Here is a 26,686-nt window from a genome sequence, read left to right on the forward strand (position 1 = left end):
AAAGTTTTTTGTTTATCAGCGTCACCCATTCTTTTATCCACACTAGACAAACTGCTTCATGATATAATTTTAAATCTGGTAATTGGAATCCTCCTCTCTCTTTTGCATCTGTTAAGATTTTCATTTTGATCCTTGGTTTTTTCCCAGCCCACATAAACTCTGAAATTTTCCTTTGCCATTTATTAAATTGTTTACTGTCTTTCACAATCAGAATAGTTTGAAACAAATACATTATCCTTGGCAAAATATTAATCTTAATTGCAGCTATTCTGCCAAGCAATGACAGATTAAGTTTATTCCATTTTATCATATCTTCATCCATTTTACGCCATAGCTTCTCATAATTGTTTTTAAACAAGTCAATATTCTTAATTGTTATCTCCACACCCAAATATTTTACCTTAGAGGTAACTTCACATCCCGTTATCTTCTGCAGTTCCTTTTGTTTGCTTACTTGCGTATTTTTACATAGAAGTTTTGATTTTTCTTTATTAATACACAGTGTCACCAATTCCCCATATTCTTGTATTTTAGCTAACAACAAAGGTGTGATTTGTATGGGATTTTCATTTATAAACATTATATCATCTGCAAATGCTCTATATTTGTAAGTAAATCCTTTTACTTTTAATCCTTCTATTTCTTTATTTTCTTGGATTTGCATCAGTAAGATTTCAAGAGTCATTATAAACAACAGTGAGGAAAGAGGACAGCCTTGTCTTGTACCTTTGCTAATTATCATGTCTTCTGTAAGATCTGCATTTATACATAACCTTGCACGTTGTTCAGTATATATTTTATTATCCTTATAAAGTTTTCCCCCAACTCCATTTTCTCCATTACTGCAAACATAAAGTCCCAATTTAAATTATCAAATGCTTTCTTCATCCGCAAAGAATAATACTACTTCCTTTTCTGGATGTCTTTCATAATATTCAACAATATTTACAACAGTTCTAATATTGTCTCTTATTTACCTTTTGGGGAGAAACCCCACTTGATCTTCCTTTATAAAATTTATCAAATATTGTTTAAGCCGTTCTGCCAAAATTCTTGTATATATTTTATAGTCATTATTTAATTGTGAGATTGGTCTATAATTTTTTACATTCGTGACATCTCTATCTTCCTTTGGATCAACAAATTAACAGCTTCCTTCCATGTATTTGGTTTTTTCCCTTTTATTCTTATCATGTTCATCAGTTTTGAAGTTTTGGAATTAACTCCTCTCTGAAGGTTTTAAAAAATTTAGCTGGCCCAGGTAGGGTTGCCAAGTCCAATTCAAGAAATATCTGGGGGCTTTGGGGGTGGAGCCAGGAGACTTTGGGGGTGGAGCCGGGAGACTCTGGGGGCGGAGCCAGGAGCGAGGTTACAACAAGCATCATTGAACTCCAAAGGGAATTCTGCCCATCACATTTAAAGGGACCGCACACCTTTTCAATGCCTTCCCTCCATCCCTCCATTGGAAATAATGAAGGACGGAGCCACCTTCTTTGGGGGCCCATAGAACTGGACCCCCTGGTCCAATCCTTTTGAAACTTTGAGGGTCTTTCCAGGAGCGGCATCGGATGCTATGCTGCAAATTTGGGGCCTCATCTTAAAACAACAGCCCCCACCCCACCCAGAGCCCCTGATGCCTGCAGATCAGTTCTCCATTATACCCTATGGGAATCGGTCTCCATAGGGAATAAAGTACCCAGCGGCCATTTCCCCCCCTCCCCGCTTTCTGATGGCCCTGAGGCGGGAGGAGGGCCTCCAAACCGGGGGATGCCCTGTCCCCACCTGGAGACTGGCAACCCGATGAGGACGAGACAGCGGAAGGAGGGATCTTAGAATCATAGAGTTGGAAGGGACCTCCAGGGTCATCTAGTCCAACCCCCTGCACAATGCAGGAAACTCACAAATTCCCCCTAAATTCACAGGATCTTCATTGCTGTCAGATGGCCATCTAGCCTCTGTTTAAAAACGTCCAAGGAAGGAGAGCCCACCACCTCCGGAGGAAGCCTGTTCCACTGAGGAATCAGAATCAGAGTTGGAAGGGACCTCTATGGTCATCTAGTCCAGCCCCCTGCACAATGCAGGAAACTCACAAACCCTTCCCCCTAAATTCACAGGATCTTCATTGCTGTCAGATGGCCATCTAGCCTCTGTTGAAGAACCTCCAGGGAAGGAGAGCCCACCACCTCCCGAGGAAGCCTGTTCCACTGAGGAACCGCTCTTAACTTTCAGGAAATCCTTCCTAATGCTGAGCTGAGGAAGGAGGGAAGCGCGCTTGTGGGCCTCTTCTGCGGCAGCAGAAACATCAAAGCTAACTAAGGCAGGCAAACAAATGAAAGAAAAGTGAGCTCCGTTGCTGCTGGCCGCGCTCGCTACCTTGGCGCCCGCAGCCACTCAGCAGGCGACGACGGCTCCAGCTGCATCACCACCCCACGACGAGCCGGCGGGTGAGCAAAGGCCCAAGAAGAGAGTCTCTGCTGCCGGGGTCTTCCCGAGAGGAAGGGCAGCTTTCCCAGCGGGGCCGGGGCGACTCGCCTCCAGCCCTCCCTGTCCAAGACCAAAGGAGCGGCGGCGGCTGCAAGCTGCGCGCTCGGCCAGCCGGGCTTGGGTTTCTTGGGGCTTCTTGCTCCGAGTGGGCTTTCTTCTTTTGCTGCTTGGTCGCCGCTCGCCTGCCGGGTAAGAGACTTGCACGTGGCCAAGATCCCCGGAGAGGAGGCGGGCGGCGGCTGAGAGGGGAGAGGATCGCCGTCTTCAAGTCCTTGAAGGGCTGTCCTAGAGACGATGGGGTGGGATTGTTTTCTGTGGCTTCGGAAGGCAGGACCAGAACCAGTGGGTTGAAATTAAAACTTTTGATTTAATTTCAACCCACTGGTTCTGGTCCTGCCTTCCGAAGCCACAGAAAACAATCCCACCCCATCGTCTCTAGGACAGCCCTTCAAGGACATGAAGACGGCGATCCTCTCCCCTCTCAGCCGCCGCCCGCCTCCTCTCCGGGGATCTTGGCCACGTGCAAGTCTCTTACCCGGCAGGCGAGCGGCGACCAAGCAGCAAAAGAAGAAAGCCCACTCGGAGCAAGAAGCCCCAAGAAACCCAAGCCCGGCTGGCCGAGCGCGTAGCCTGCAGCCGCCGCCGCTCCTTTGGTCTTGGACGGGGAGGGCTGGAGGCGAATCGCCCCGGCCCCGCTGGGAAAGCTGCCCTTCCTCTCGGGAAGACCCCGGCAGCAGCGACTCTCTTCTTGGGCCTTTGCTCACCCGCCGGCTCGTCGTGGGGTGGTGATGCAGCTGGAGCCGTCGTCGCCTGCTGAGTGGCTGCGGGCGCCAAGGCAGCGAGCGCGGCCAGCAGCAATGGAGCTCACTTTTCTTTCATTTGTTTGCCTGCCTTAGTTAGCTTTGATGTTTTTGCCGCCGCAGAAGAGGCCCAGAAGCGCGCTTCCCTCCTTCCTTCCGGGGACAGCCGGCCCTCCACCACCAGGGCGCGGAAGAGCCCCCAGCCAGCTGAGCTGAGGCGGGAAGGGAAGCTGCGCCACCAGAAAGAAAAGGGCTCCAAGAAGGAGCGCCCAGCTCCAGCGGCGCGAGACCTCGGTGGGCAGCCAACCCAGCCAGAGGCCCGCTCGCGCTCGGCTCGTCTTGGTGGGAAGGGCCGCCATTCCCCCCCGCTTTCCAGATTTTTGTTGAGCGGGGGGAGGGGGCTCCAAATCGGGGGTCCCCCGCCCAGGCGGGGGATTTGGGACCCCTAGGCCCAGGTGCTTTTCCATTTTCCATTGCATTAATTGCTGCTTCAATTTCTATTTTTTCAATTGGATCATTCAAGACTTTTCCCATATTTTCTGTTAAGGGTGCTATTTTGTAAATATTCTTCCATCTTTTCTTTCTTTATTTTAACACCCTTAAATAATTTGGCATAATACTTAAAGAATTCTCTTTTTATTCCTTCTTGATCTACCACCTCTCTTCCCTCCACCACAGTTTTATTAATAATGTTACTTTCTCTCTTTTTCTTCATTTGCCAGGCCAAATATTTTCCAGGTTTATTTGCTCCCTTGAAAGATTTCTGCTGCAACCTTTTCAGATTCCATTCCAGTTCTTTATTTAACAAATGTCTCATTTGTGTTTGTAATATTGTAATCTCCCTCATAATTTTCTTTTTCCCTGGCCTTTTTCTTAGTTCTCCTTTTTTTTCCCTTTATTTCATTTTGAATGCCCACCATCTGTTTTTCTTTTGCCCTCTTGTCTTTATTATTCAATGTAATCAATATTCCTCTCATTACTGCTTTATAAGCATCCCACACCGTCTGAAATTCTATATCTTCTTTATCGTTTATTTGGAAGAAAGTTTTAGTTTCATTTTCTAGAGATGTCACTATTTCTTTATTCTGTAGTAAATCTTCATTCAATCTCCATCTTCTCGACTTTTTAGACAATTTTGTAATCCACATTATTGGGTTATGATCAGCCCCTATTTTAGGTAAAATCTCTATTTTCTTTGTTATAAGGCCTAAATCTTTAGTACCCCACAACATGTCAATTCTGGAAAAAAGTTTTATGTCTTGCTGAAAAAAAGGTACAGTCCCACACTTCAGGATTAAATTTCCTCCATATATCCTCAAAGTTATTGTTTGACCAATTCAAAAAAAGACTTTGGCAATTTTCCTTCCTTATTATTTTTTTCCCCCCAGACCTATCCAGTGTGTTCTTAATTGTTGCATTAAAGTCCCCCATTATCAAAACTTGATCATATGTCACTTCATCAAATTGTTGTATAATGTCTTTTTAAAAAGCATCCTTTGCTCCATTTGGTGCATACAGTCCCAGTAACAACGTGTTTTTTGCATTTAATATTATTTCTATCGCTACAAATCTTCCATCTTTATTTTTAAACACTAGTTTCTGGTCCAATTCTTGTTTAATATAAAAAAAAAATCACTCCCCTTTTCTTCTGTTCAGACAATGAATGCAATTCTAGTCCCAATTGTTTATTCCATAAAAATTTATATTCCTTTTGTTTGATATATACTTCTTGTAAACAAACTATATTACAATTTTGCTTTTTAATCCAATGAAACGTTGCCTTTCTTTTTTGTGGTGAATTTAGTCCATTTACATTCCAAGATAATAATTTGTAATCCATCATGGTGCAAATTCTTTATGTTCTTCATAAAATCCACGCAGTTCCTGTGTGCTTGTAATTGTAATCCTTTTTCCTTGTAGCTCAAAGCTCAAACCTTCAAGTATTATCCATCTATACCTCATTTCATTGTAATTTTTCTGTCAATTTCTTATATGCTCTTCTGTCATTTATCACTTGTCTTGGCAACTCCTTCATAATTCTTAGTCTGCTGCCTCCCACTATCAATGTCTTTTCAAAGTTTTTATTAATGATTTTTCCCACCATTTCTTTTGTCATATATCTTATAACCACATCGCTTGGTAGATTATTTTTTTTGGCATATAGTGAGTTCACTCTATACATATAGTCATACATGTTTCTAGTCCCTTCAGGATCTTCCTCCAAAAATTCTCTAATTATTTTTATTATATATTCTTTCAAATCAGTTTCTTCATCCTCAGGTACTCCTCTCAGACGTATCTGGGTCTGCATCAATTTGCAGTCATGAATTGCCACTTTTTCTTGTATTTTTAACAAGGTGGAATCATGTACTTTCACTCTCCCTTCCACCTCTTGCACTTTTTTTGATGTCACCACAGTCTCATTTCTGAGATCCTCTATATCTTTTTTTAGCTCTTCAATATCTTTTCTAATTTCTTTTTTGGAAGCAGTTATCATCTCCCTCATCCCTTTCATTATCCTGGCTTCCATTGCATCTAATTGGTCCTGCATTTTCTCCAGTGAAGCAGTCCTTGCACAGGTTTGCTTATGGTCTGACATGTAAAAACACCGAAAATTTTTGACCTCACCAAATTAAATTTCAACTATCAGATATAAAAGAGGGAGGCTTGCTTTTTTCAATAAGCCTAATTTTGCTGTCCTCAGAGCCTCCTGGGCTCAGATATTAATTTTTAAAGTTTTAATTTTCCAAAATTGCGGTCGCAACTTTCTGCCTCACTTTAAATTTTTTTTCCTTTTTCCTCTAGAGGCTTCTAAAATAGTTATTGACAGTAACGTCCAATAGTATTTACCTTATAATCATCACCTGTGTCAGCTCCACCAATTTTTAATGTCCCGAACACTTTAAAATTTTTATTTAATTTTTAGCCTCCTAGCAATGGCGGCCGATGTTTTTCTATGATATTATAGTCCTAGAGTAGGCTGGCTGCAATGATTTCCCTTTTCCATCTGATACTTCCTGCTTTGCTTGCCACCAAATCCCATTTTCGCTGGTAGAGAGATCTCACGATGCTTGACGTATTTCCTGTGTTTGCTGTGGGAGCTGCAAGTCTATGAGGATGGGGCTTTTTCTCCAAAACCGCAAGTAGACAAAACAATAAATTCCCTTCCACTTTTTAGCGCTGTCCTTTAAATTTACAAAGTCCAAATTTTGCCCCTTCTCCCCTTCTTCTTCCAAGCTTTCTAGATTTCAATTTCCCACCTTCTGATTTTATTTTAACTTTAATTAGTCCCAGAATGAAAGATAGCAATCTGTACCTTTTCTGTAGTTATCCAGATCAACAACGGTCTTGTATAGCTTTAGATGTTTAGCAGTATCAAAGAAGATTAGGATCCTTTCGCGCTTATGTCAAATAAATGACTGGAAACGTCTGCAGATGATGAAAATGCAACTCGTCTCTGGAAATCCCTCAAAGCCTCAAAGAAGCCCCCTTTTATCCCTCAAAGCCTCAAAGAAGCTAAAAGGGACTCCCTTTTAGCCAAGGTAAATCTCCTCAAAGTTTCCTGTGCATATCTTGGACTGATCTCTTACTGAGAAAAGTAGGCAGTAAGCGTTAGATTGCCTTCCACTACCCCGAACAGAAGTTCCAGCTTGCTCCCCTTCTGAGAAGCAGTTCAGCTCGGCATTTTCCAACCCCGGAAGTCAGTCTAACATGACTTGTTCTTGAGAAACCTATGCCGGCTCTTAGTGATCACAGCCATCCTTTCTAGATGGTCAAGGACAGACTGAAACCAATGGCATATGTGGATAAATGTCAGCAGGGTTTTGTTTTTTGGATTTTTTTTTAAAAAGAGGTGCTGAAACTCTCAAGAGAGGGAGGGAGAATGAGGGAGAAACACACAGGATTCTCTGAAACCGTTTTATTCTCGTGCACTATGGACTTAGTTTTCAACTGCAGAGAAGGAAATTAGGGATGCCAGCCTCCCAATGGGACCTGGGGACCCACTGCTTTACAGCTTATCTCCAGACTACAGAGATCAGTTGCCCTGAAGAAAATGGATGCTTTGGAGGATGAACTTTATGGCACTGAGGTGCTTGTCTTCAGGCTCCACCCCCTAATCTCCATGAGTTTCCCTACCTGGATCAGGCACTACCCCACCATCTCCTGCCAGGGCTGGGGGGGGGGGGGGACCTAGCAACCCTAGTAAAGATGCCAACCAAATGCAAGATAGCTATTTTCTTCTACACTTGCCAGCCAAGGCATTCCAAGTAACTTCTCCATGGTGAATGACAAAGGGCTCTGTCAGAGTTCACCAGAACTGAACCCCCTCCCCCACCCCGACAAATGGAGACTTAGACGTGCTGAAGGAAAACACCTCCAAGCCATTCACAGCGGCAGCAAAAAAACAAACAAACCCTTGCTTTTATCTTGATGTAGATTAGGGTTGCCAATGTCCAGGTGTATAATGGAGATCCCCAGAATTGCAGTAGAAATGCCAGCCTCCAGATAGGACCTGGAGATCCCCTAGAATTACAAATCATCTCCTAGACTATGGAGGTAAGTTTACCCCCCTCCCCATCCCCTCCCAGTGGCCAGCAAGGAGGTGGAAACCCTAGGAAAGAATGAAAGAAAATGAGCAAGTTTAAAGAAAGAAGCTGTTGGGATGGGGGGGGGGGGGGAGAAGGAGGAAGAAAACATTGCCTGGGCACAAAACAGGCAGTTTCAACAGGTTTTTGAGAGGGTGCCAGCAGCATGGAGATGTGACAGCTTTTACACAGACAGCAGCTGCTCTGTTGTTTTGTTTGGGTGGGAGAACTCCTCAGCTGCCCTTTGGGACACACACACATACACAAAAGGATAGGATGGGCTTAGAAAGGGTATGGGGTGATGGGGGGGCGGTAATATCTTCCAGAAACTACACCAGGGTGGGGGGCAGAATGTGAACATGAACATAATGAACCTATGAAGCTGCCTTATACTGAATCAGACCCTCAGTCCATCAAAGTCAGTATTGTCTACTCAGACTGGCAGCGGCTCTCCAGGGTCCCAAGCTGAGGTTTTTCACACCTATTTGCCTGGGCCCTTTTTTGGAGATGCCAGGGATTGAACCTGGGACCTTCTGCTTCCCAAGCAGATGCTCTACCACTGAGCCACCGTCCCTCCCCCTAACAACACCGCCACTCTCTCTGCCTCCATCCCAACAATTGTTTGGCAACACCATGACAGAGACATAGCAAGAGGCTTTTTTTGAGCAAAGAGAGACAACTGCAGAGAAAGCCTCTCCAGAAACTACTTGCCTTTTTAAGTTTTCATCTCAGCTCCTCCAACTTCTTGTCAATACTGAAAGAGGGAAACTTGGGAAAGGCAGAGAGGTGGGGGGAAGCAGTTGTTCAGTGTGTTGAATTGACAGCTTTCTTGGTGCTGAAAGTAACTTGAGAAGAGAGATGCTCACTCTTGCCTGTCTGGCAGGCTCCATCTTGGATTGCCTGCCTTGCCCCAGGAAGAGAGGAGGAAGACACTCTGCCGGCTTAAATGATGGTAAGGAGGGGGGATGGCCAAGCAAGTGGTGCCTTGCACACAAAGCTGACCAGCTTGACCCCCAGCCAGAATGCTTCCAGCACAAACAAGATCTCTCCCCATACCCAATACACCCCCTGTCCCCTCCCACCAGAGCTGCCAGCGGAGGCACAGTCGAGCAAGGACTCCTTCTGGTTTGACTCACTTGCTGGGTCCTTCCCTTCTCCACCCCCTAACCTCCGTGAGTTCCTCAACCCCACCAGTGCTGGGGGAGGGGCCTCTCCTGACTCTTCCCCGCAGGCTTTCATTCTGCTTGCCAGAAGGCTGGGAAAGAGAGGGGGAAGCTCTCTGCCCAATGCCCAGCCGGCTTGCTTGCCACCTGCTGTTGTGTGCCAGGGGGCCAAATCTGTGCACGACGCACTTTAAAGGGAACACTGATGGGCACATGCATGTGGTGCCACCTGGCTCCCGCCACTCCCATCCCTGGCTGGGTCCACGGAGGGCCTCCCAACCAAGTTTCGTTCAGAACGTAAGCTTTCGTGTGCTCTCTAAGCACACTTCATCAGACGAGGGGATCAGGTGACAATACCCGACCCCCTCGCCTGATGAAGTGTGCTTAGAGAGCACACGAAAGCTTACGTTCTGAATGAAACTTGGTTGGTCTTAAAGGTGCAACTTGACTCCTGCCTTGTTCAAGTGTATTACACAGTATATTATAATACATTACACAGTACATCTCAGATTCCTTTTAACACTTTATCCCTCACCTTTCAAGGCTTGCTAAAGCCTGATTTTAAAAATGATACTTAAAATTTAAAAATGCTAGTAGAGAAGAACTGACTTGAGCAACTTGGCATGCTCCTGTGGCTTTTAAGCGGAGTTACTATGCAGGCAACACTGACCCGGCGTACATACAAGCTGAGGGCCCACCTTAAATGAGATGATGCTGGGAGCTTGGGAAGTTGCGCAGCATTGTGAAAAAGAACTAAGAACTGGAAGAAGGAATCAGAAGTGTGTGTGTGTGGAATCAATCCTTCTACCCTGAAGTGACTTTGAAGAAGTAACTTTTCACTTTCTCCTTCTAAAAGGCCAAACATTTTAATCTCCCGTGGCTCAAACTGTCCTTTGCAGCCTGATGCATTTACTTTTATGTTTACATCAAGTAAACATGCACAGGATCATGGTGTTGATTTGCAGTAATAAATAACCTTAATTTTGAAAATTAGAGAGAGAATGGCAACTCGAAAGAGGAAGAGAAAGGCAGCGTGAAAGACGGGACCAGAGTGAGAGAGTGGCAGAGAGAGAGAAAGCGGGAGAGTGAGAAAGCAACACCCGCGGCCCCCCCCCCTGAAATTTTTCAGCTCGTGGGCCCCTCCATCCAAAATGTTCTGGCTACGGGCCTGAGCAAAAGCACAGTAACTTAATCCAAAGAGCTAAGTAAAACAAAAAAGAAAGGTATGGTGTTTAACTTTCAGTAGGCTACAGCTGGCTTCTAATGGCTAAAGTTGACAAGAAGGTAAATAAAGCTAGCTCATAATTGCAGGCTCTCACCCACAAAGCAAGAGGCTTCACATTGGAAAACTGAAAATATTGGTTCAGTTTTTAGGTCAGCACTCAGCATGTATAATGGATTTATTTTCTTTTAAAAGGCAATTTAAACTCCCTCCACAAGAAATGGTAATTAGTGAGCCTGTGAAGTTGCATGTTTGGGGTGTAGAAGGGGTGCATTTCATGTATAGTTTTTATGTGACCATACTATTTCATCATGTTGGTAATCGCCTTTATTTTGGAATTTTAGTTCTCAAGGAGAAATATTTGTTCTATAAATTTGTCAACAAATTAAAATAGTACCAAAAATAATTCTCAGTGTTTCCTTCTATATCCCCTTGCAAATTTTAGTTAAATAGCAAGAAAGCACTGGTTGGAGAAACTAGCTTCACAGACACGATGAGACATCTGTTTTCATCACGACTGAATATTTCTGATTGTCCCAATTGCAATTATAGGCGCAGGTGAGCTTATAACTTTTTAACTGTTATTTTTAAATTCATTATACTAGTGTTTTGGATAACAAAAACACTCGTACAATAGCACAGATTGGTTGCACTGATCCATTATGAGAGATCAGCTCCCATAAATTGGCTTATGTTGCCTATGCAGATACATACCATGGTGCATGTTTCAGTGTTTTATGTGGCTGAATAAGTGATTTGATGTATTTATTTATTTATTTTAGTATATTTCTATTCCGCCCATTCCCGGTAGGGCTCAGGGCGGAGTACAACATATGATAAAACAATAAAATACAATAAAAACATTCTATAAACAGACAACTCAACAGCATTCAGATTACCATGTCATCACATATTGCCCAGCCTAGCCGTCTCACATCATGGCAGTTTTTTAATGGGGATGAAGTTGGCCACCAGTTACTACATGTGACTAGTGGCTTTCTACTACAGCTGGAATGTGGCCAGAATGTTTTAAAGTTATTGAATGCAACCTGTAATGCTAATAATGTATTTTTAATTCATGAACAGGTGTACTTGTGATGACTGCAGCCTTTCTCATATCTTGATGTGTGGAATCATGGATACACCAGTTACAGATGATATCCACAGTAACCAGCTAACACTGCAGATTGATTCTGCTCCAGATTATCTTTCTGAAATTCCCCTACCTAGCATGTCATCTGGAAGCTCAGGGTCTGGTTCCAGCTCCCCCTTTAATGTACAGCAGGCAGAGAGACCAAGACTCATTCTGGCAGATAATGGTTCTGATCCTGCTTTGTGAGTGCAATCTTATTTAACTTTTCAGCTGTAACAAAATGAAGCATTTTGAGATCTGATTCCATAGGGCAGTACCCAGCTGGGCATTGGAGTGCTACCCTCACGCCCTCCTGTCAGTTTTTTGTTTCTTGTGACAAAGTCCTTTGGATGCTCAGGAGAGAAATTTGGCAACATCCTTTGGCACATGTGAAAGGGCAAAGAAAAGGAAAGCCTGTCCCAAAGAGTGGCACATGAAAATACTTGAACAAAATTTAAGTTCTTTGGATCCCAGCTTTAGAATGTTTGTGTGTTTTTAAATTGATGGTGTTGGTTTTGTACATTTTAAGACACCCCCCACATACACCTTCAGAGAGCCTGATAAGGAATTTTAAGGGTATTCAAGGACCAAATAAAAAGCAGAGAATGAGAAATTGGTATACTGTTGACTTCTAGTATCATGGAGAAGGGGGATTAAGGTCCCACAGTTAGGTAGCCATAGGTCCCACAGTGTACACTGCCCAGGATTTTATAAGGTTTTAAAGGCTCTAATCTGTTTGTAACCAAAAGTTTTCCAAGGCAGAGTAGGTTTGAAAGAGAGCGCCTTTTCTGGTTGTAATTAATTGCATCACGAAAATTGCATTCTGTAACAGTTTATAGTATTGGAGGGGGGTGGGATGGCAGCAAAATGATGGTTTGGAGAGCAGTTCCAGTGTTTGCCCACCCACTTTCAACTTCTCATATGGCATGGAGGAGAAGAAGTAAGAATATGACATAGTACCGCTTATGTTCACTTTAGTAGTCAGGGTGTTTAGACTGCTGCAGGATGAGGTCAGCAGAAAATTACTCATCTAGCCCTAGAGTTATATTCATGAACTTGAGGGGGGGGGTGTTTCTTATTTTCTCTCACACCTCCACCTTTTGAAGATATTGGATTTATATCCCACTCTATAGTCAGAGTCTCAGAGTGGTCATAATTTCCTTTACCTTCCCTCCCACAGATGCCCTGTAGGTGGAGCTGAGAGAGCTCCTACAGCAGCTGCCATTTCAAGGACAACTCCTACAAGAGCTATGGCTGAACCAAGGCCATCCCAACAGCTGCAAGTGGAGGAGTGGGGAATCAAACCCGCTTCTCCCAGATAAGAGTCCGCGCACTTAACCACTACACCAAACTGGCTCTCCATGTTGGAAACCAAGAGTGGCTTACACTGTTCTCTGTTATATCTTTGCAATAGCCCTGTGAGGTAGGGTAGGGTGAGAGCATGTGCCTGGACCAAGGTCACCCGTGAGCTTCCATGGCAAAGCAGGGATTCAAGCCTAAGTCTCCCAGATTCTAGTCTCTTAACTCCACTCTATGCTGGCTTTTGGTGTGGACTGACTCCAAGTAACACTTTATGCAAAATATTCCAATCATGTAAAAAAAACAACTCTTGCCATACTCTTCCTTTAAAGTTAAAAGAAGTGACTTGGAATCCAATGGAACATCCTCATTTAAGATATGGTATCTGACAATGTCATTCTTGACAATAAGGGTATCTGAAGTGCAGTGCAGAAAACATAGTTTCATATCCATATTGTACTTTCTGTTTGCATGTGTAACCCTTGGTTGTAGCGTTTTCATCGTGTGTTCTTTATAGTGATTTATTACTCTGTATCAGATGTCTTGATCGCTCCTTTTATGGTATAGGTTTTGATCGCGTGCCTAGTAGCTTGTACTGATAAATGTTGAAACCTGTCAACAGTTTTGTTATTCAAGGTGTCAAATCCAGCATTTCTAATTATTTTTTTTTTCAAAATTATAATTTCTTTAAGTAAAATTTAAAAAGCAGCAACCACCTTGTTTCTAGATGAAATATCCTAACTGTAAAATGATGGGAATCATACATTTTAGCTTTGCTTCTACTAATCTTGTCTGATGGAACCTTTTATAAAAATAAAGTTTTTCTTTGCAGTAATAGTGAAGATGAAGATGTGGCACCTCTGTCAGCAAAACTTACTGATATTTACTCCTTCAGTAATTTTGATAACACGGACATTGTCCGAAATGTTGATGGAATCCACAGTGAACTGAATGGTGGAGTTGAGAACATGACATTGAAGTATGAGGTACTGCAATTTTGAATTACATTTCATAACATTTGTCTGATGAAGTCCAGTGGAACCTGAGCTACATCTTTTGCTTTTAAACTCTTTAGCACTCTCTTCGGGGAAGCAGTACTAGTAGCAGTTCATCAGAAGATGATGCTGAAGAAGCAGGTCCTGAAAATGGTAGTGAACTACCAAGAACTTCAGAGGGTGATTTGATGCTTGGCAGAAATGTGCCAAGGGAAGGGGAAGTCAAAAGAGATAGTCCATTGCCATCATACACCACTCAGCAGGTACAGTTAACTTTGTTCTTAGGACTATTGTAAATGAACTTTGAAACCACATTGTTTTGTATGTCCTTACAAATTTGATGTTGGAAATGGGGGCTTTTTAATTAAGTGTAATTTATATTCTGCCTTTCAGCTGGAATATTTCTGGAATAGATGCAGCTAACCTTCCTGGTTATGGATATTCTTCAGAGGAATAGCACTGTCTTAGGCATCAACAAATAGCATAGCGTGTAGGCTAAGAGGCTTTTAAAAAGCAGGCATTAGGGGAAATATTCTTCTCTTCTACAGCAGGGGTGGCCAGCAGTAGCTCTCCAGATTTTTTTTGCCTACAACTCCCATCAACCCCAGCCATTGGCCATGCTGGCTGGGGCTGATGGGAGTTGTAGGCAAAAAACATCTGGAGAGCTACCGCTGGCCACCCCTGTTCTACAGGAATGATTTTATTTTTGTTTCCCCCACTCCTTTACTCTATATATTAAATCCACTGTTATGGCATATTGCTTTTCCTTGTGAAGCATTGCCAAAAGCCATCCCTTACGGTGGCTGTCACTGTAGCAGTCTTCTTTCTGTGGCCCTCCATTGTCACATCTTCTAACTAAATGACTATTGCCTGTTCAGACTTCATTCCTATCCGTTCAGACCTGGTTCCTTATATCTCTGCATTGATTCACTTTCTTCTCCCATACTAATCACAACTCTTTAACTTCAGAGCTCCTCATTGGCCTTGCCTTCTTTATCACTTTGCACTCCCATCCTGAGAGAGTTCTTTGCTTGCCCTTCAGTTCTTCAACTCTACTGCTTTCACTCACCTGAAGTTTTCTTCCACAGTTAAATGATTCCTGTTTATAGAGGGAGTGCTTTAACCCCTTTATACCCAGAACTCCTTCCCAGAATCCTATCTATCTACCTATCTACCTATCTATCTATCTATCTGTCTGTCTGTCTGTCTGTCTGTCTGTCTGCCTGCCTGCCTGCCTGCCTGCCTGCCTGCCTGCCTGCCTCTAAACCTTGCATGCTGGCATTATCCAGCTCTCCCATTGTCTGTGGTGCACACCACATCAGCCATTGGCACATCAACCGCTAGTCAACTGTAAAAAGGTAAAGCTAATCCCCTGCGCAAGCACAGAGTCTTTACCGACCCATGGGGTGACATCCCATAATGACATTTTCTTGGCAGACTATTTTTTGGGGTGGTTTGCCATTGCCTTCCCCAGTCATCTACCCTTTATCACCAGCAAGCTGGGTACTTACATCCTATTGGTTGAGTCCACTCCTCTCTCCTGGCTGATGGGCCACTGGGAAAGCTGTTAGGCAGTGATTGTTCCCAGGCAACCAAGTTTGCTTCTGTCAGTGAAACCCAACCAAAGTTGGTTTTGTCAGTAACAGGTGGGGGGAGGAGGCCCTTTCTATGCCTATTGGGGCCAGTCCTGATTAGGGTTGCCAGCTCCAGGTTGGGGAATTGCTGGAGATTTTGTGGTGAAGATTACGGAAACCAGACTTTGGGGAGTGGAAAGGTCTCAGCTGAATATTATGGCATAGAGTCCACCTTCTAAAGCAGTTATTTTCTGCAGGGGGAGACAGATCTGTTTTCTGGAGTTCAGTTGTGATGCCAGGAGATCTTCAGACTCCACCTCAATATTGGCTACCTAGCTACTTCCTGTTGTTCAGCAGCAGACCCCCATGACAGCCAGTGTGATGTACCACACAGGGTCTGCCACACGCGGTTGTTGTGTATACCTACCTCAAGGGGTTGTTGTGCAGGTCAAAAGGGGAAGAGGAGAACGATGTAAACTGCTTTGGCCCCCACTGTGGAGAAAAACTGCAGTTTTCCTAAGTAGAGCCTGCAGGGAAGCAGGAAGAGATGGAAAGCTGAACTCATGGGGCCGAATAAATGTAGGTTGATAGTTGCCTGGAAAGGAGATAGGGTTGCCAACTCCAAGTTGGGAAATTACTGGAGATTTGAGGGATGGAGCCTTGATAGAGTGGGGTTTGACGACAGCTGGGACATCAGACAGGTACAATGCCATAGACTCCAGCCTAGGAGAGCCAGTTTGGTGTAGTGGTTAAGTGTGCGGACTCTTATCTGGGAGAGCCGGGTTTGAGTCCCCACTCCTCCACTTGCACCTGCTGGAATGGCCTTGGGTCAGCCATCGCTCTGGCAGAGGTTGTCCTTGAAAGGGCAGCTGCTGTGAGAGCCCTCTCAGCTCCACCCACCTCACAGGGTGTCTGTTGTGGGGGAGGAAGGTAAAGGAGATTGTGAGCCGCTCTGAGACTCTTCGGAGTGGAGGGCGGGATATAAACCCAATATCATCATCATCGTCGTCGTCGTCGTCGTCTCCTCCTCCTCCTCCTCCTTCTCCTCCTCCTCCTTCTCCTCCTCCTTCTCCTCCTCCTTCTCCTCCTCCTCCTCCTCCTCCTCCTCCTCCTTCTCCTCCTCCTCCTTCTTCTTCTTCTCAAGCCATTTCTGCCTGAAGAACCATTGTTGCCATTCTCCAGGTGAGGACTGGAGATCAGTCAGAATTGCAACTGCTGTTCTGATGGCAGAGATCAGCTCCCCTGGAGAAAATGCCTTGAGTTGCATACTCTATGGTATACTATAACACAACCACGCCAGGCCAAAAAAGACACGTCATGGCACAAGCTCAGGGTGATGCTAAATGCCTCAAGACTGAACATGACAGGAAAAGGCAGCAACAGTGCACTGCAAACAAAAGGAATGCTGAGCTTCAGTGTCTATGTAACTGTCATGCCTCCTCAGCACCTAATTATTCTTCCTTCTCTCCATTTTTGACCCTGTTTCAGGGTTTTGAGCCACCACATTCACAGGGTGACACGTGTGTGTGCATATGGCAGGGGAAGCCAGCATCTGTTTCTGCTGTGGAGTGGGTGGGAAGACAGGAAAGGTGGGGGGTGAGTGAATATCTTGAGTGGGGAGTAGTGGAGTGCTAAAGGTGCAGGGGTAGTTGACAGGAAGAGGTGGTTGGGGGTGGGTAGTAGTTGGGGGGGGGGGGTGGGAGGACACCAAGGTTCGGCGGGGGGCACTTGCGCAGAGCCTTTTTCTAGAGCCTGTTGTATTTTTCTCCACAACAGGCCTTATACCTAGTAACTGCATAGTTACTAGTAAATGCCCAGTTTCCTGTTCCTTCCATTCTGCCTTTTCAAAAAAACTTAATTGAGCTTTATTAAGGCTTAAAACCTTAGCTAAAACTATGCAGCTTCTTTGTGTTACATCCTTCATTATTTCTGTTTTTCCGCATCTCTATCAAAACCAGGGCAAGAATATATTTTTTGGTTTCTGTTACTTTGCAAAACAGCACGTGCCTTATAAATAACAAGCACGTGCACACACATTAGAATGCACAGCCGACAATGTAGAATAGCATGCACGCTGTCTCTCTCTCTCTCACTCACTCACTCTCTCACACACACACACTAGAATGCACAGCAGACAATGTAGAATAGCATGCACATGGATCATCTCCACAGTAGTGAAATCCCCTACACTGTTGTTTTTAAATCTCTGAACGATGTCAGAATTTCTGCAGTAGATTTTGCCTCCCCAGGTGCAGACCCAGTGTTTTTGCCTTCTTACCCCACATTTTCCGAATCTCCAGTTTCAGTGATTTTTTCCCCCTGTTGGGTCTGAACTCACATTTTTCAATTAGGGAAATCCTGAACCTGAAGTTACTTCCCTGCTGCACTGCCGTTTCTTGCATCACATTCACTTCACTGCCATTGTTTTTCCAGAGGCATTCACCATTAAAAAAAAAAAATTAAGTTTCTTGCATTATTACATTATTTAACTATCAGTATGGGCTGGTCAGGTGGGTGAGTTATTGACCTCACCAACCGGTGCTGTGTCAAAAGTTATACTTGATGTTTATACTACAAATCATGGCATATTAAGTTTATTTGGTGTGTTGGAGTGTGTCCTGACATTTATGATTTGTCATTTTGGCAGGGATCCTGGAGATTTCTTTTTGTATTTTCTGGGCATGGAACATGGGTCACTGGGGGCATGTGGGGGAGGTAATTGTGGTTCTGTAAATTGCATCGGTGTGATCCAGAGCCGTAAATACAGCCTCATGAAAGTAGGAGTTTTTTGTGTTAAATTTTATGGATTCTCCCATGGCCACTTGGTAAGTTCCGTTGTGTGGGGTGGGGCTGTTCCCATTTCAGCAATAATCTGTGTGATATTACAGGCATGCAAAACCTAATTATTTCTTTAAGATACATAGTTTATATTTAGGAAACTTGCTACATCCTTTCTTCTCCACAAGAGGCTGCAAAACCATCATTCGTACAAAGCTTGCTGGGTTTCTTGTTGCTTTTCTTCTGAATTCCTGCATTCATACATATAGCCACAGTGGCTGTATTCTGACTGGTGCTCCTGTTTATGGAAGAGGCTTCACTACTTGATGTGACACTGTTTATTATTTTGATATGTAAATACCCCTCCAGTTAACCTAACAAGTTTTCATAGCTGCTTTACCAATAAGAAAACTCCCTTTCTTAAATTTCTATCAAAATTTAGAATGTAAGCTCTATGGAGTGGGGGCCTGCTTTATTTCTTGTGATATACTTTACCATTTATTGGAACAGATAGATTGGCAATTGGGTACCAGAGAATTGCACACGTATATGTATTTCTTTTTTAATTGTGTCAGGATGTTGAAATTTTATCTCACCGATCAGATTTGACACCAAATGTACAGACCAAGGATTGCACTACAGCCTTACTTGAGCAATAGTTTGAAGATAGGGTGGTAACACGTATAGCATTCATGTGACTTTAAGCTATTTTATTTTTTGAAATGACATCTTCTGATATTTTTTAAAAATACTGAAACAACTTGTAATTTCTCTATATGATTCAGGTTGAGCACTCTGCCTTTTCTTTAATTACTTGCAGGCCGATCAAGGTTCAATTTGTTGTGAATGCCATGTCTGTAAACAGGAAGCCTCTGATGCTGAAACGAGATGTTTTCCTGCTGGGCATCAGTTTAGGATCCCAGAAAATCCTGCCCATCCTGCTCTTCACCTTTACCCTCATATTCATGGACAAATACCCTTGCATACTCTTCCTCACTTACCTCCTCCACTAATCCATCCCTCATTATATGCAGCTTCCTCCTCTACACAGAGTAAGGTAAGCCTATCACAGCAGTTGTCCATGGATTTCCAGGAAACAATTGCTACACAGCTTCATTTGAGCAGTTGGAAAGAAATGACTTGTTCAGTCAGCAAATGCTATCAGATATTAATTGCTCAGACACAATTTGTGAACATTGCAGATATTTTAGAGATCTTAAAAAAATAGTTGATGAAACTCTTTTAAAACCAAAGCACATTAAACTATTTATTGAAATGCAGTTATAGAATTTCAGTAACATTCATATTGTGTTGAGACCAGGGATCATTTTGTAGAAAAATAAGTGGCGGAACTCAGTAGCATAACTCATTAGCATATACCGTCTCCCCCAGCCAAAAGCAACCTGATGCAAGAAAGGAGAGCTCTGGGTGAGCAAGCCCTCCCCCCTCCCAGTTAAAAGGCCAGCTAGCTACCCGCTGCCCAGAATCACATAAGTTGAGAAAAGGTGGCACAGGCTTCTCCAGGCATTAATGAGGGTTGCTGGAGGTGTGGCAAAGCCCCTGGTGGCTGGCTGGCTGGCTGCTCTCCTAATCCAGGGATTTTTATGCAGCTGCACCTGCTAGTCAATGGACAAGGTAGGTGGGGAGGAAGAAGGGGAACCCTCAGAAAGGTTCAGGAGCTGTGCTCCTGTGAGCTCCTGCTTAACCTGAGGCCTGGCTGAGACTATAATTTTAGATAAGAGTTCAAATCTTTGATTGTTTTTACTTGCAAGTATTCTGTCAAAAATGCCTTCCAGTGAATACCGTATATACAGCAGATCATAGGATCCCTTGGAAAGAGAAAAATGACAACTGGGTATTTCTCCCAGCCAGGACAGTAGGATCCAAAGTATATTTTGTGATTGATCTGTCAGTATTCTCGTTTTGTGAAGGTTGACATAAAGTGAGAAAAGGCACAGGAAGCTACCAAACTGGCGATAAAGAGCAGAGTAGTGGATTTGTATATTTAATTATAAGAGGGTTGAATTATGAACATCTCTATAAGGGGAAATTCAAGGGCACTCTCATGTGGGGGGTAATATGTTTGTAAATAGCCTTTAGCATAGATAGTGGCTACTTTGACAGTTTGATTTTAAAAAAGTGGTTTCCTGCAGGTGTTGAGTTTTGGGGGGTTATTCAGTTTGAGGAAGAAACAAAAGGAAATAAAGCATATGAATGTAATGGAAGGGTGCAACATTTTTCCAGAGGAGAAAGTGCTGCTGTAGACAAGAAAGCCTGTTTAACCTTTTTGAATGGAACAAATGTTTAGCTCAGTCAAATTACCTGTAGCAGTGAAGAGAACAACTGCACTCTATTTTTTGTCTATGAAAAGTTGTATTAAGTATCTTGAAATGACAAGTCCTTATATATGTGTGTGTGCCGGGAGAGGGATGTGGCATATTTTTTCTTTTAAAAATAGTATTACACAAGTAGGGGGATTTGTAGAGGTGTGTGTAGGAAATATTTCCCTGTGTTCCCTTTTCTACTCACTATTCTTTTTTCTTCATCTCTCCCCTTTCCTTCTCTCCCATCTACTTTCTTGGAAATGCTACTTTTGAGAAAGTGTGCTTCCGCGCCCCCCCCCCCCCCTTTTGAAGTTTCACATTTGGTTGCTTCTCCCCACCCCCAATGGGGCTCTCAAGAAGATGAGTTTCTACTAATATAGAATGCAGATGCTAGTTTCCTGTCAAGTGGCAGAAGACCAGGAAGATGTTCACCCTACTGTGTGACAACTACACTATGCTCAGTGGAACGTGCTGGTGCTTACTTGATGCATAAGGCCCAAGCCGTCAGCCTGTACAGTTCTTAAAATAGATGCAGCAAATGTGTCAGCATGACTAACCTATGTATTTATTTAGTTTACTTATACGCTGCCTTTCTTCCCAATGGGGACCCAAAGTGGTCTTGGTGCACAAGAGATTTCAGGCTTCACCAAAAGCCTCCTTGTGATATTGAAGTCAAAGAAGACAGTGATGCATAGTTGTGTAGCCTCTAGGACTTCGAAAAGCTCAAGGAAAATTAGACCCTGGGTGACTTTGTTCATGACCTCAAAGGGAAGGAGGTGTTTTCCATTCTCCTGATTTTTTTAAAAGGACAACCTGAAGTCGTTGGCCCTGCTCCCACACCAGAATAGGATTCATTTGCAGGTTTCCTCTTGTGAACAATGTGTCCTGTTGCCACAGTGACAGATTGGCATTTTCTGAAAAGAACAAGCAACCTTGACTGACTCTTGATTATATTTCCCATCAGATCCTATAACAAAGTTCAGTTGAACAACCTACTACTATAGCAGTAGATTGCACTAAGACCTTAGACCAGGGGTCCTCAAACTTTTTAAATGGGCCAGTTCACTGTCCCTCAGACTGTTGGAGGGCCGGACTGCCGTTACTGTACAAGGCCGCGGGCCGTCTGTTCTCCGTCTTCTGCATCTCTCTCCCTTCCCCACACCACACACCCCAGCCTGGGAACTCACCTCACCTCGGTATCGCCTCACACTCTGTCTCTGCCACCTCGGCCCAGTGCCGGAAGTGTGCATTGCTAATGCGAGTTTAGGTCGAACGTCACTTCCGGTCTGATTTTGCCATAACCCGGCGGGCTGCATAAACGTCTTCAGCGGGCCGCATCTGGCCTGCGGGCCGTAGTTTGAGGACCCCTGCCTTAGACAATACTCTTTGTTTATTTGGGCTCTGAAGTCAATGTTCTTCTTGTTCACTCATTATCGTTGCTACCCCTGAACCAGTTCTGCTTCTCATATAGGAAACACGTCTGGCACTGTTATTTTCCTTTCTTTTAAAACAATTTCTGTGGATTATTTTTGGAGTACACATCCCAGGATTTTGCCAAGAAACTTAGCTAGGTGAGAGGCAGGCCTCAGCAAAGGTGTTTTTATCTGTGGTTTACCATAGATCCTCTTGTCCAGATTAAAGTGCAGAGAAATCCATTGGCATCCTAAATAGGAGGTCTCCTCTATGCTTGCCTGCCAGGCATTGTGACTGTCAGAGTCCTAAGGAAGGCATATCAAGAAGTTATATTAATTGCTTTACATTGACCCAGATGACCATAGCTTATATCCTACCAGTTTGTTCAGCAAAGTTTGAAATCTTCCTCCATCACAATGTTTTCCTGTGAATGTGACTAGTGATTTTGAGTGGATGCAAATAAGAATATTAATTAGAAAAATACTCTTGTTGTAGGCACTGGTCCAGAATCATACAAACAAGTATCAGGTGCTCAGTACATCACTCCAAGATCACATCTATCCAAGTTGTTTTGGGAATACTCCAGACTGGAAAAATTCTAAATTTCTAAGCATTTGGGGGTCAGAAGTCATGAATGACAAGAACTGGAATTCCTCTGCCTTTTTGCAAGACGTGCTTCCTGGTAAGGGTATCATTCTGCTTCACTCAAAAGGTTGCGTTCTGATTCTAGATGTTGAATTCTGTTTTCACAGTAAAGCCATTTTGCTCTTGACTGAACAAGATTGACTTTCTAGATTCTCTTTTGGAGGTGCTAATTGTTGAACAATATGAGAGAAGAAGAGATCAGACCTGAAGAATTGCCTGTTTTGCCTGTGATAATCACATTCTAGCATTGTCAAAACTTAGAGTTTAGCAGAGATTGAACTGCAGGTCAGAGGAAACCATAGAGTACCCCTTCAGAGCTTTACCTTTAGTAATCAAATGTATAGAAAAATGGTTCCTGACTTGTGTCTATATAATAATAATAATAATATAATAATAATAATAAATTTTATTTGTACCCCGCCCTCCCCCGCCGAAGCAGGCTCAGGGCGGCTAACAACACAGTGACCAATGGTACATTAATAAATAAAACATTAATAAACAACATAGTAACCAATGGTGCATTAATTAAAACCATTACATTAAGAACATTAAATTAAGCATTAACTTAACCTTAAAAACCAGTAGAACATTAATTAAAACAAACTATAACATTATCACTGACGCTATTCTAGTTAGTGCTAATGGCGGATTTTCTTCGTTGTAGAATTGTACTTCAGCTGTTCATAAAAGCTAATTTAAAAAGAGTGGTCTTGCAGGCCCTGCGGAACTGATCAAGGTTCCGCAGGGCCCGCACCTCCTCTGGAAGTTGGTTTGGTGTAGTGGTTAAGTGTGCGGACTCTTATCTAGGAGAACCGGGTTTGATTCCCCACTCCTCCACTTGCATCTACTAGCATGGCCTTGGGTCAGCCATAGCTCTGGCAGAGGTTGTCCTTGAAAGGGCAGCTTCTGTGAGAGCCCTCTCCAGCCCCACCCACCTCACAGGGTGACTGTTGTGGGGGAGGAAGATAAAGGAGATTGTGAGCCGCTCTGAGACTCTTCGGAGTGGAGGGCGGGATATAAATCCAATATCTTCTTCTTCTTCTTCTTCTTCAGAGGTATGGGGCCGCAGCCGAGAAGGCCCGTGAGCGGGTGTTCTGTAGTTTAACTTCTCTTGGCCCAGGGGTAGTCAGTCTGTTTTTTCCTACTGACCTCAGTGCTCTCTGGGGCTCGTACGGGGAGAGGCGGTCCTTCAGGTAGGCCGGTCCTCGGCCATATAGGGCTTTAAAGGTAATAACCAGCACTTTGTACTGGACCCGGTATACAATCGGCAACCAGTGCAGCTCGCGTAGCCCCGGCCGTACATGTTCCCATCTTGGGAGACCAAGCAGCAGCCTGGCCGCCGCGTTCTGCACTAGTTGTAATTTCCGGGTCCGGCACAGAGGCAGCCCCATTTAGAGGGCGTTACAGTAGTCCAGTCGTGAGGTGACCGTCGCATGGATCACCGTCGCTAGGTCCCGACGCTCCAGGAAAGGGGCCAACTGCTTCGCCCGCCTCAGATGGAAGAATGCTGACTTGGCAGTGGCTGTTATCTGGGCCTCCATTGATAATGAAGGCTCCAGTAGGACACCCAGACTCTTCACCCGCTGCGCCGCCTTTAGCTGCACACCGTCGAAGGTCGGGAGGGATATTTCCCTTCCTGGAGCGCCGCGACCCACACAGAGAACTGTGTGGTAATCATTCCTTTCTTTTTGTGTGATGGGGTGTGGTGGGATGGAGATGCAGTGGTGTTGCACTGTCTTTAGTTGTGTAAGTAATAATAATAATAATAAATTTATTTTTGTATCCCGCCCTCCCCTGCCAAAGGCAGGCTCAGGGCGGCTCACAGGACATGGTATAACCATGATTTCAATAAAATACAATCAGTATAATAAAACAGATTAAAATACAGTTGAATTACATTTATAAATTAAGTTAAAATTAGATAAAACAGTTAGCCATTATAAGATATTAATTAAGGTGCTACAATTCAGAAACATGTATAGGATGGCTAGAAGTCAATTTAGCCGGGTTCCATCTTAAAAGCGAGCTGAAAGAGGACGGTTTTGCAAGCCCTGCGAAACTAATTCAGGTCCTGCAGGGCTCGCACCTCCTCTGGGAGTTGATTCCACCATTGGGGGGCCATTGTTGAGAAGGCTTGCTCCCTCGTTGTTTTCAATCTAGCCTCTCTTGGCTAGACCATATTCATTCAAAAGACACGAAGATACAAAACTTCATAATTTGCAGCTTCAGGATATACATATTCTGGAATATTGTAGATGTTCATTTGTAAATGCAATTGTTATTAAAGATATGAGGTCTTATAAATAGTATCCACAATCCAGCAGTGAATCCGATGTGCTTAGGCCAATCTCTTTCAACCAATTACTTATTTTTGACCAGAGTTCAAAAAAACTGCTTGTGTTTCTAGGTTGGAGCTTTACTGGCCACTGACACATTACTTCAGTTCTGTTACTGGAGAAGGGTAGTGAGGTGCTAAGGAAGGGCACCATCCTTTGCACCTTGCCAGAGCAGTGCTTCAGTGGCCCTACATACCTGCTTTTGGCTCATGCTTTCTTTTTACATTATTATCCAAAGCAACTGGGACAGAATATATCTGAATGAGAAAAGGCTAGTTGGGGAGAAGCTCAGTTGTTTCCCCACTTCAACACAAGATTGCATTCCCCAGGTTGGGTTTTTCTTTGTTAGGGGAAAGATAGATAGATCCTATCTCTTTCTCCCTGCAACTGAAAAAGCAGCATGCTGAAGGGAGTTTTGGGGGAATAACAAGCAACCAGAGGAGAGATGAACAGCCTTTCTGCAGCCAGAGACATAAAATACTGGATTGACTGTTCTGTTGCAGATAAAATCTGCAATGCCAAAAGTAAGCAGGAAGGATTTTCTTGTTAGTGAAGAGCTGCTCAGAGGAGATAATGCAAGATTTTTATCATAGCTAAGACTTTTCAGCAGCCCTTCCCCCCAGTAGAAGGGCTATTGCTCAGTGGTAGAGCCTCTCCTTTGCATGCAGAAGGTCTCAGATTCAATCCCTGACATCTCCAGTTAATCTGGCAGGAGGTGATGTGAAAGAACTGCCTGAGAACATAGTAGTGACCTTGATGGACCAAAGGTCTGACATAATATAAGGCGGTTTTGTGGAGGTTCAAGTCTTACTATTTTAAAAATGTATTTTTAAAGCTTTTAAATACTGCAATACAGATAGAGATAGTTGTCATGCTTGGACTGAGGAATAGTTAGGTTGGTGGTCTTCTGACAACCATGTAACCTAATCCACTATTTAGTCCATACTGCAGGCTGGGGTGGGAGCGGGTGTGTGTGGGGGGTCACAATTATGATCCCTGCGTATTTGCTGCAGGCTGAAATTGAGAGTCCCAACAACTTACTAATAATTTTTTTTTAAACCATCTGGTCTCAATACTAGTGAATTACTGTATCCAGTGCACTGCTGTACAGTACTGCAGACAGGCAGTAAAATAGTTACATAATAGTATCTACAAATCTTTGAAACGAATGTTTTGCTAATGGTGAATTTTGCTAATAATGTGAATTCAAAGAAGGGTGGTATACAAACCTAATTTATAAACAAGTAAATTTTAAAACCAACTGAATGCAGATGTGCTTTTTAAAAAAACTCTTAGCGCTGTAAAATAGAGAGCCCAAATAAAGCATGATACCAAAATATTACTGCTTGCTTCTGGTTTTTGTGTTCTTTCTCTATAGATTCAGCTGTACTGCTTTTGGTTTTAAGAAAAACGGAAGAGTTATAGGATCCTGCCAGCTATTTCACTATGTCTTCCCTAGTTTTCCTCCTTGCTACAGGCCCTGTCCCATCCACGTTTTGTCCATGATCCCCAGCATAGGCTTTTTGGTCGGCTGCATTTGATACAGTCGACCATCAGCTGCTGATCCACCGCCTCGCCGACATAGGGGTTGGGGGGTTGGCCTTACAATGGCTTTCCTCCTTTCTCATGGGTCGGGGACAAAGGGTGGCGATTGGGAGTGAACGATCCCAGAGGCGCACACTAGATTGTGGGGTGCCCCAGGGAGCAGTTCTCTCCCCGATGTTATTCAATATCTATATGCGCCCCCTTGCCCAGATTGCCCGGAGGTTTGGGCTGGGTTGTCATCAATATACTCTATCTGCTAATGGACAGCTGGTCCGCCTCCGCCCCGGGGAACCTGGACCGGGCCTTACAGGCTGTTGCAACGTGGCTTAGACTGAGTGGGCTGAAGTTGAATCCAGCGAAGACAGAGGTTCTCTGTGTGGGTCGTGGCAC

General features: G+C 43.8%; 1 protein-coding gene across 1 annotated transcript in view; it reads left to right on the forward strand.

The window, feature by feature from the left end:
• FAM193A (family with sequence similarity 193 member A) overlaps positions 1-26,686 on the forward strand; it is an 87,575-nt gene that overhangs the window by 21,681 nt on the left and 39,208 nt on the right. Inside the window, exons 4-9 of the mRNA XM_060253580.1 lie at positions 10,701-10,813; positions 11,342-11,590; positions 13,519-13,672; positions 13,762-13,944; positions 18,854-19,090; positions 22,266-22,452. Coding sequence (XP_060109563.1) covers positions 10,701-10,813; positions 11,342-11,590; positions 13,519-13,672; positions 13,762-13,944; positions 18,854-19,090; positions 22,266-22,452 — 1,123 coding nt within the window. The remainder of the gene's footprint in view (positions 1-10,700; positions 10,814-11,341; positions 11,591-13,518; positions 13,673-13,761; positions 13,945-18,853; positions 19,091-22,265; positions 22,453-26,686) is intronic.

The sequence above is a fragment of the Heteronotia binoei genome, chromosome 14 (assembly GCF_032191835.1).
Source record: "Heteronotia binoei isolate CCM8104 ecotype False Entrance Well chromosome 14, APGP_CSIRO_Hbin_v1, whole genome shotgun sequence".
In the NCBI taxonomy this organism is placed as follows: Eukaryota; Metazoa; Chordata; class Lepidosauria; order Squamata; family Gekkonidae; genus Heteronotia; species Heteronotia binoei.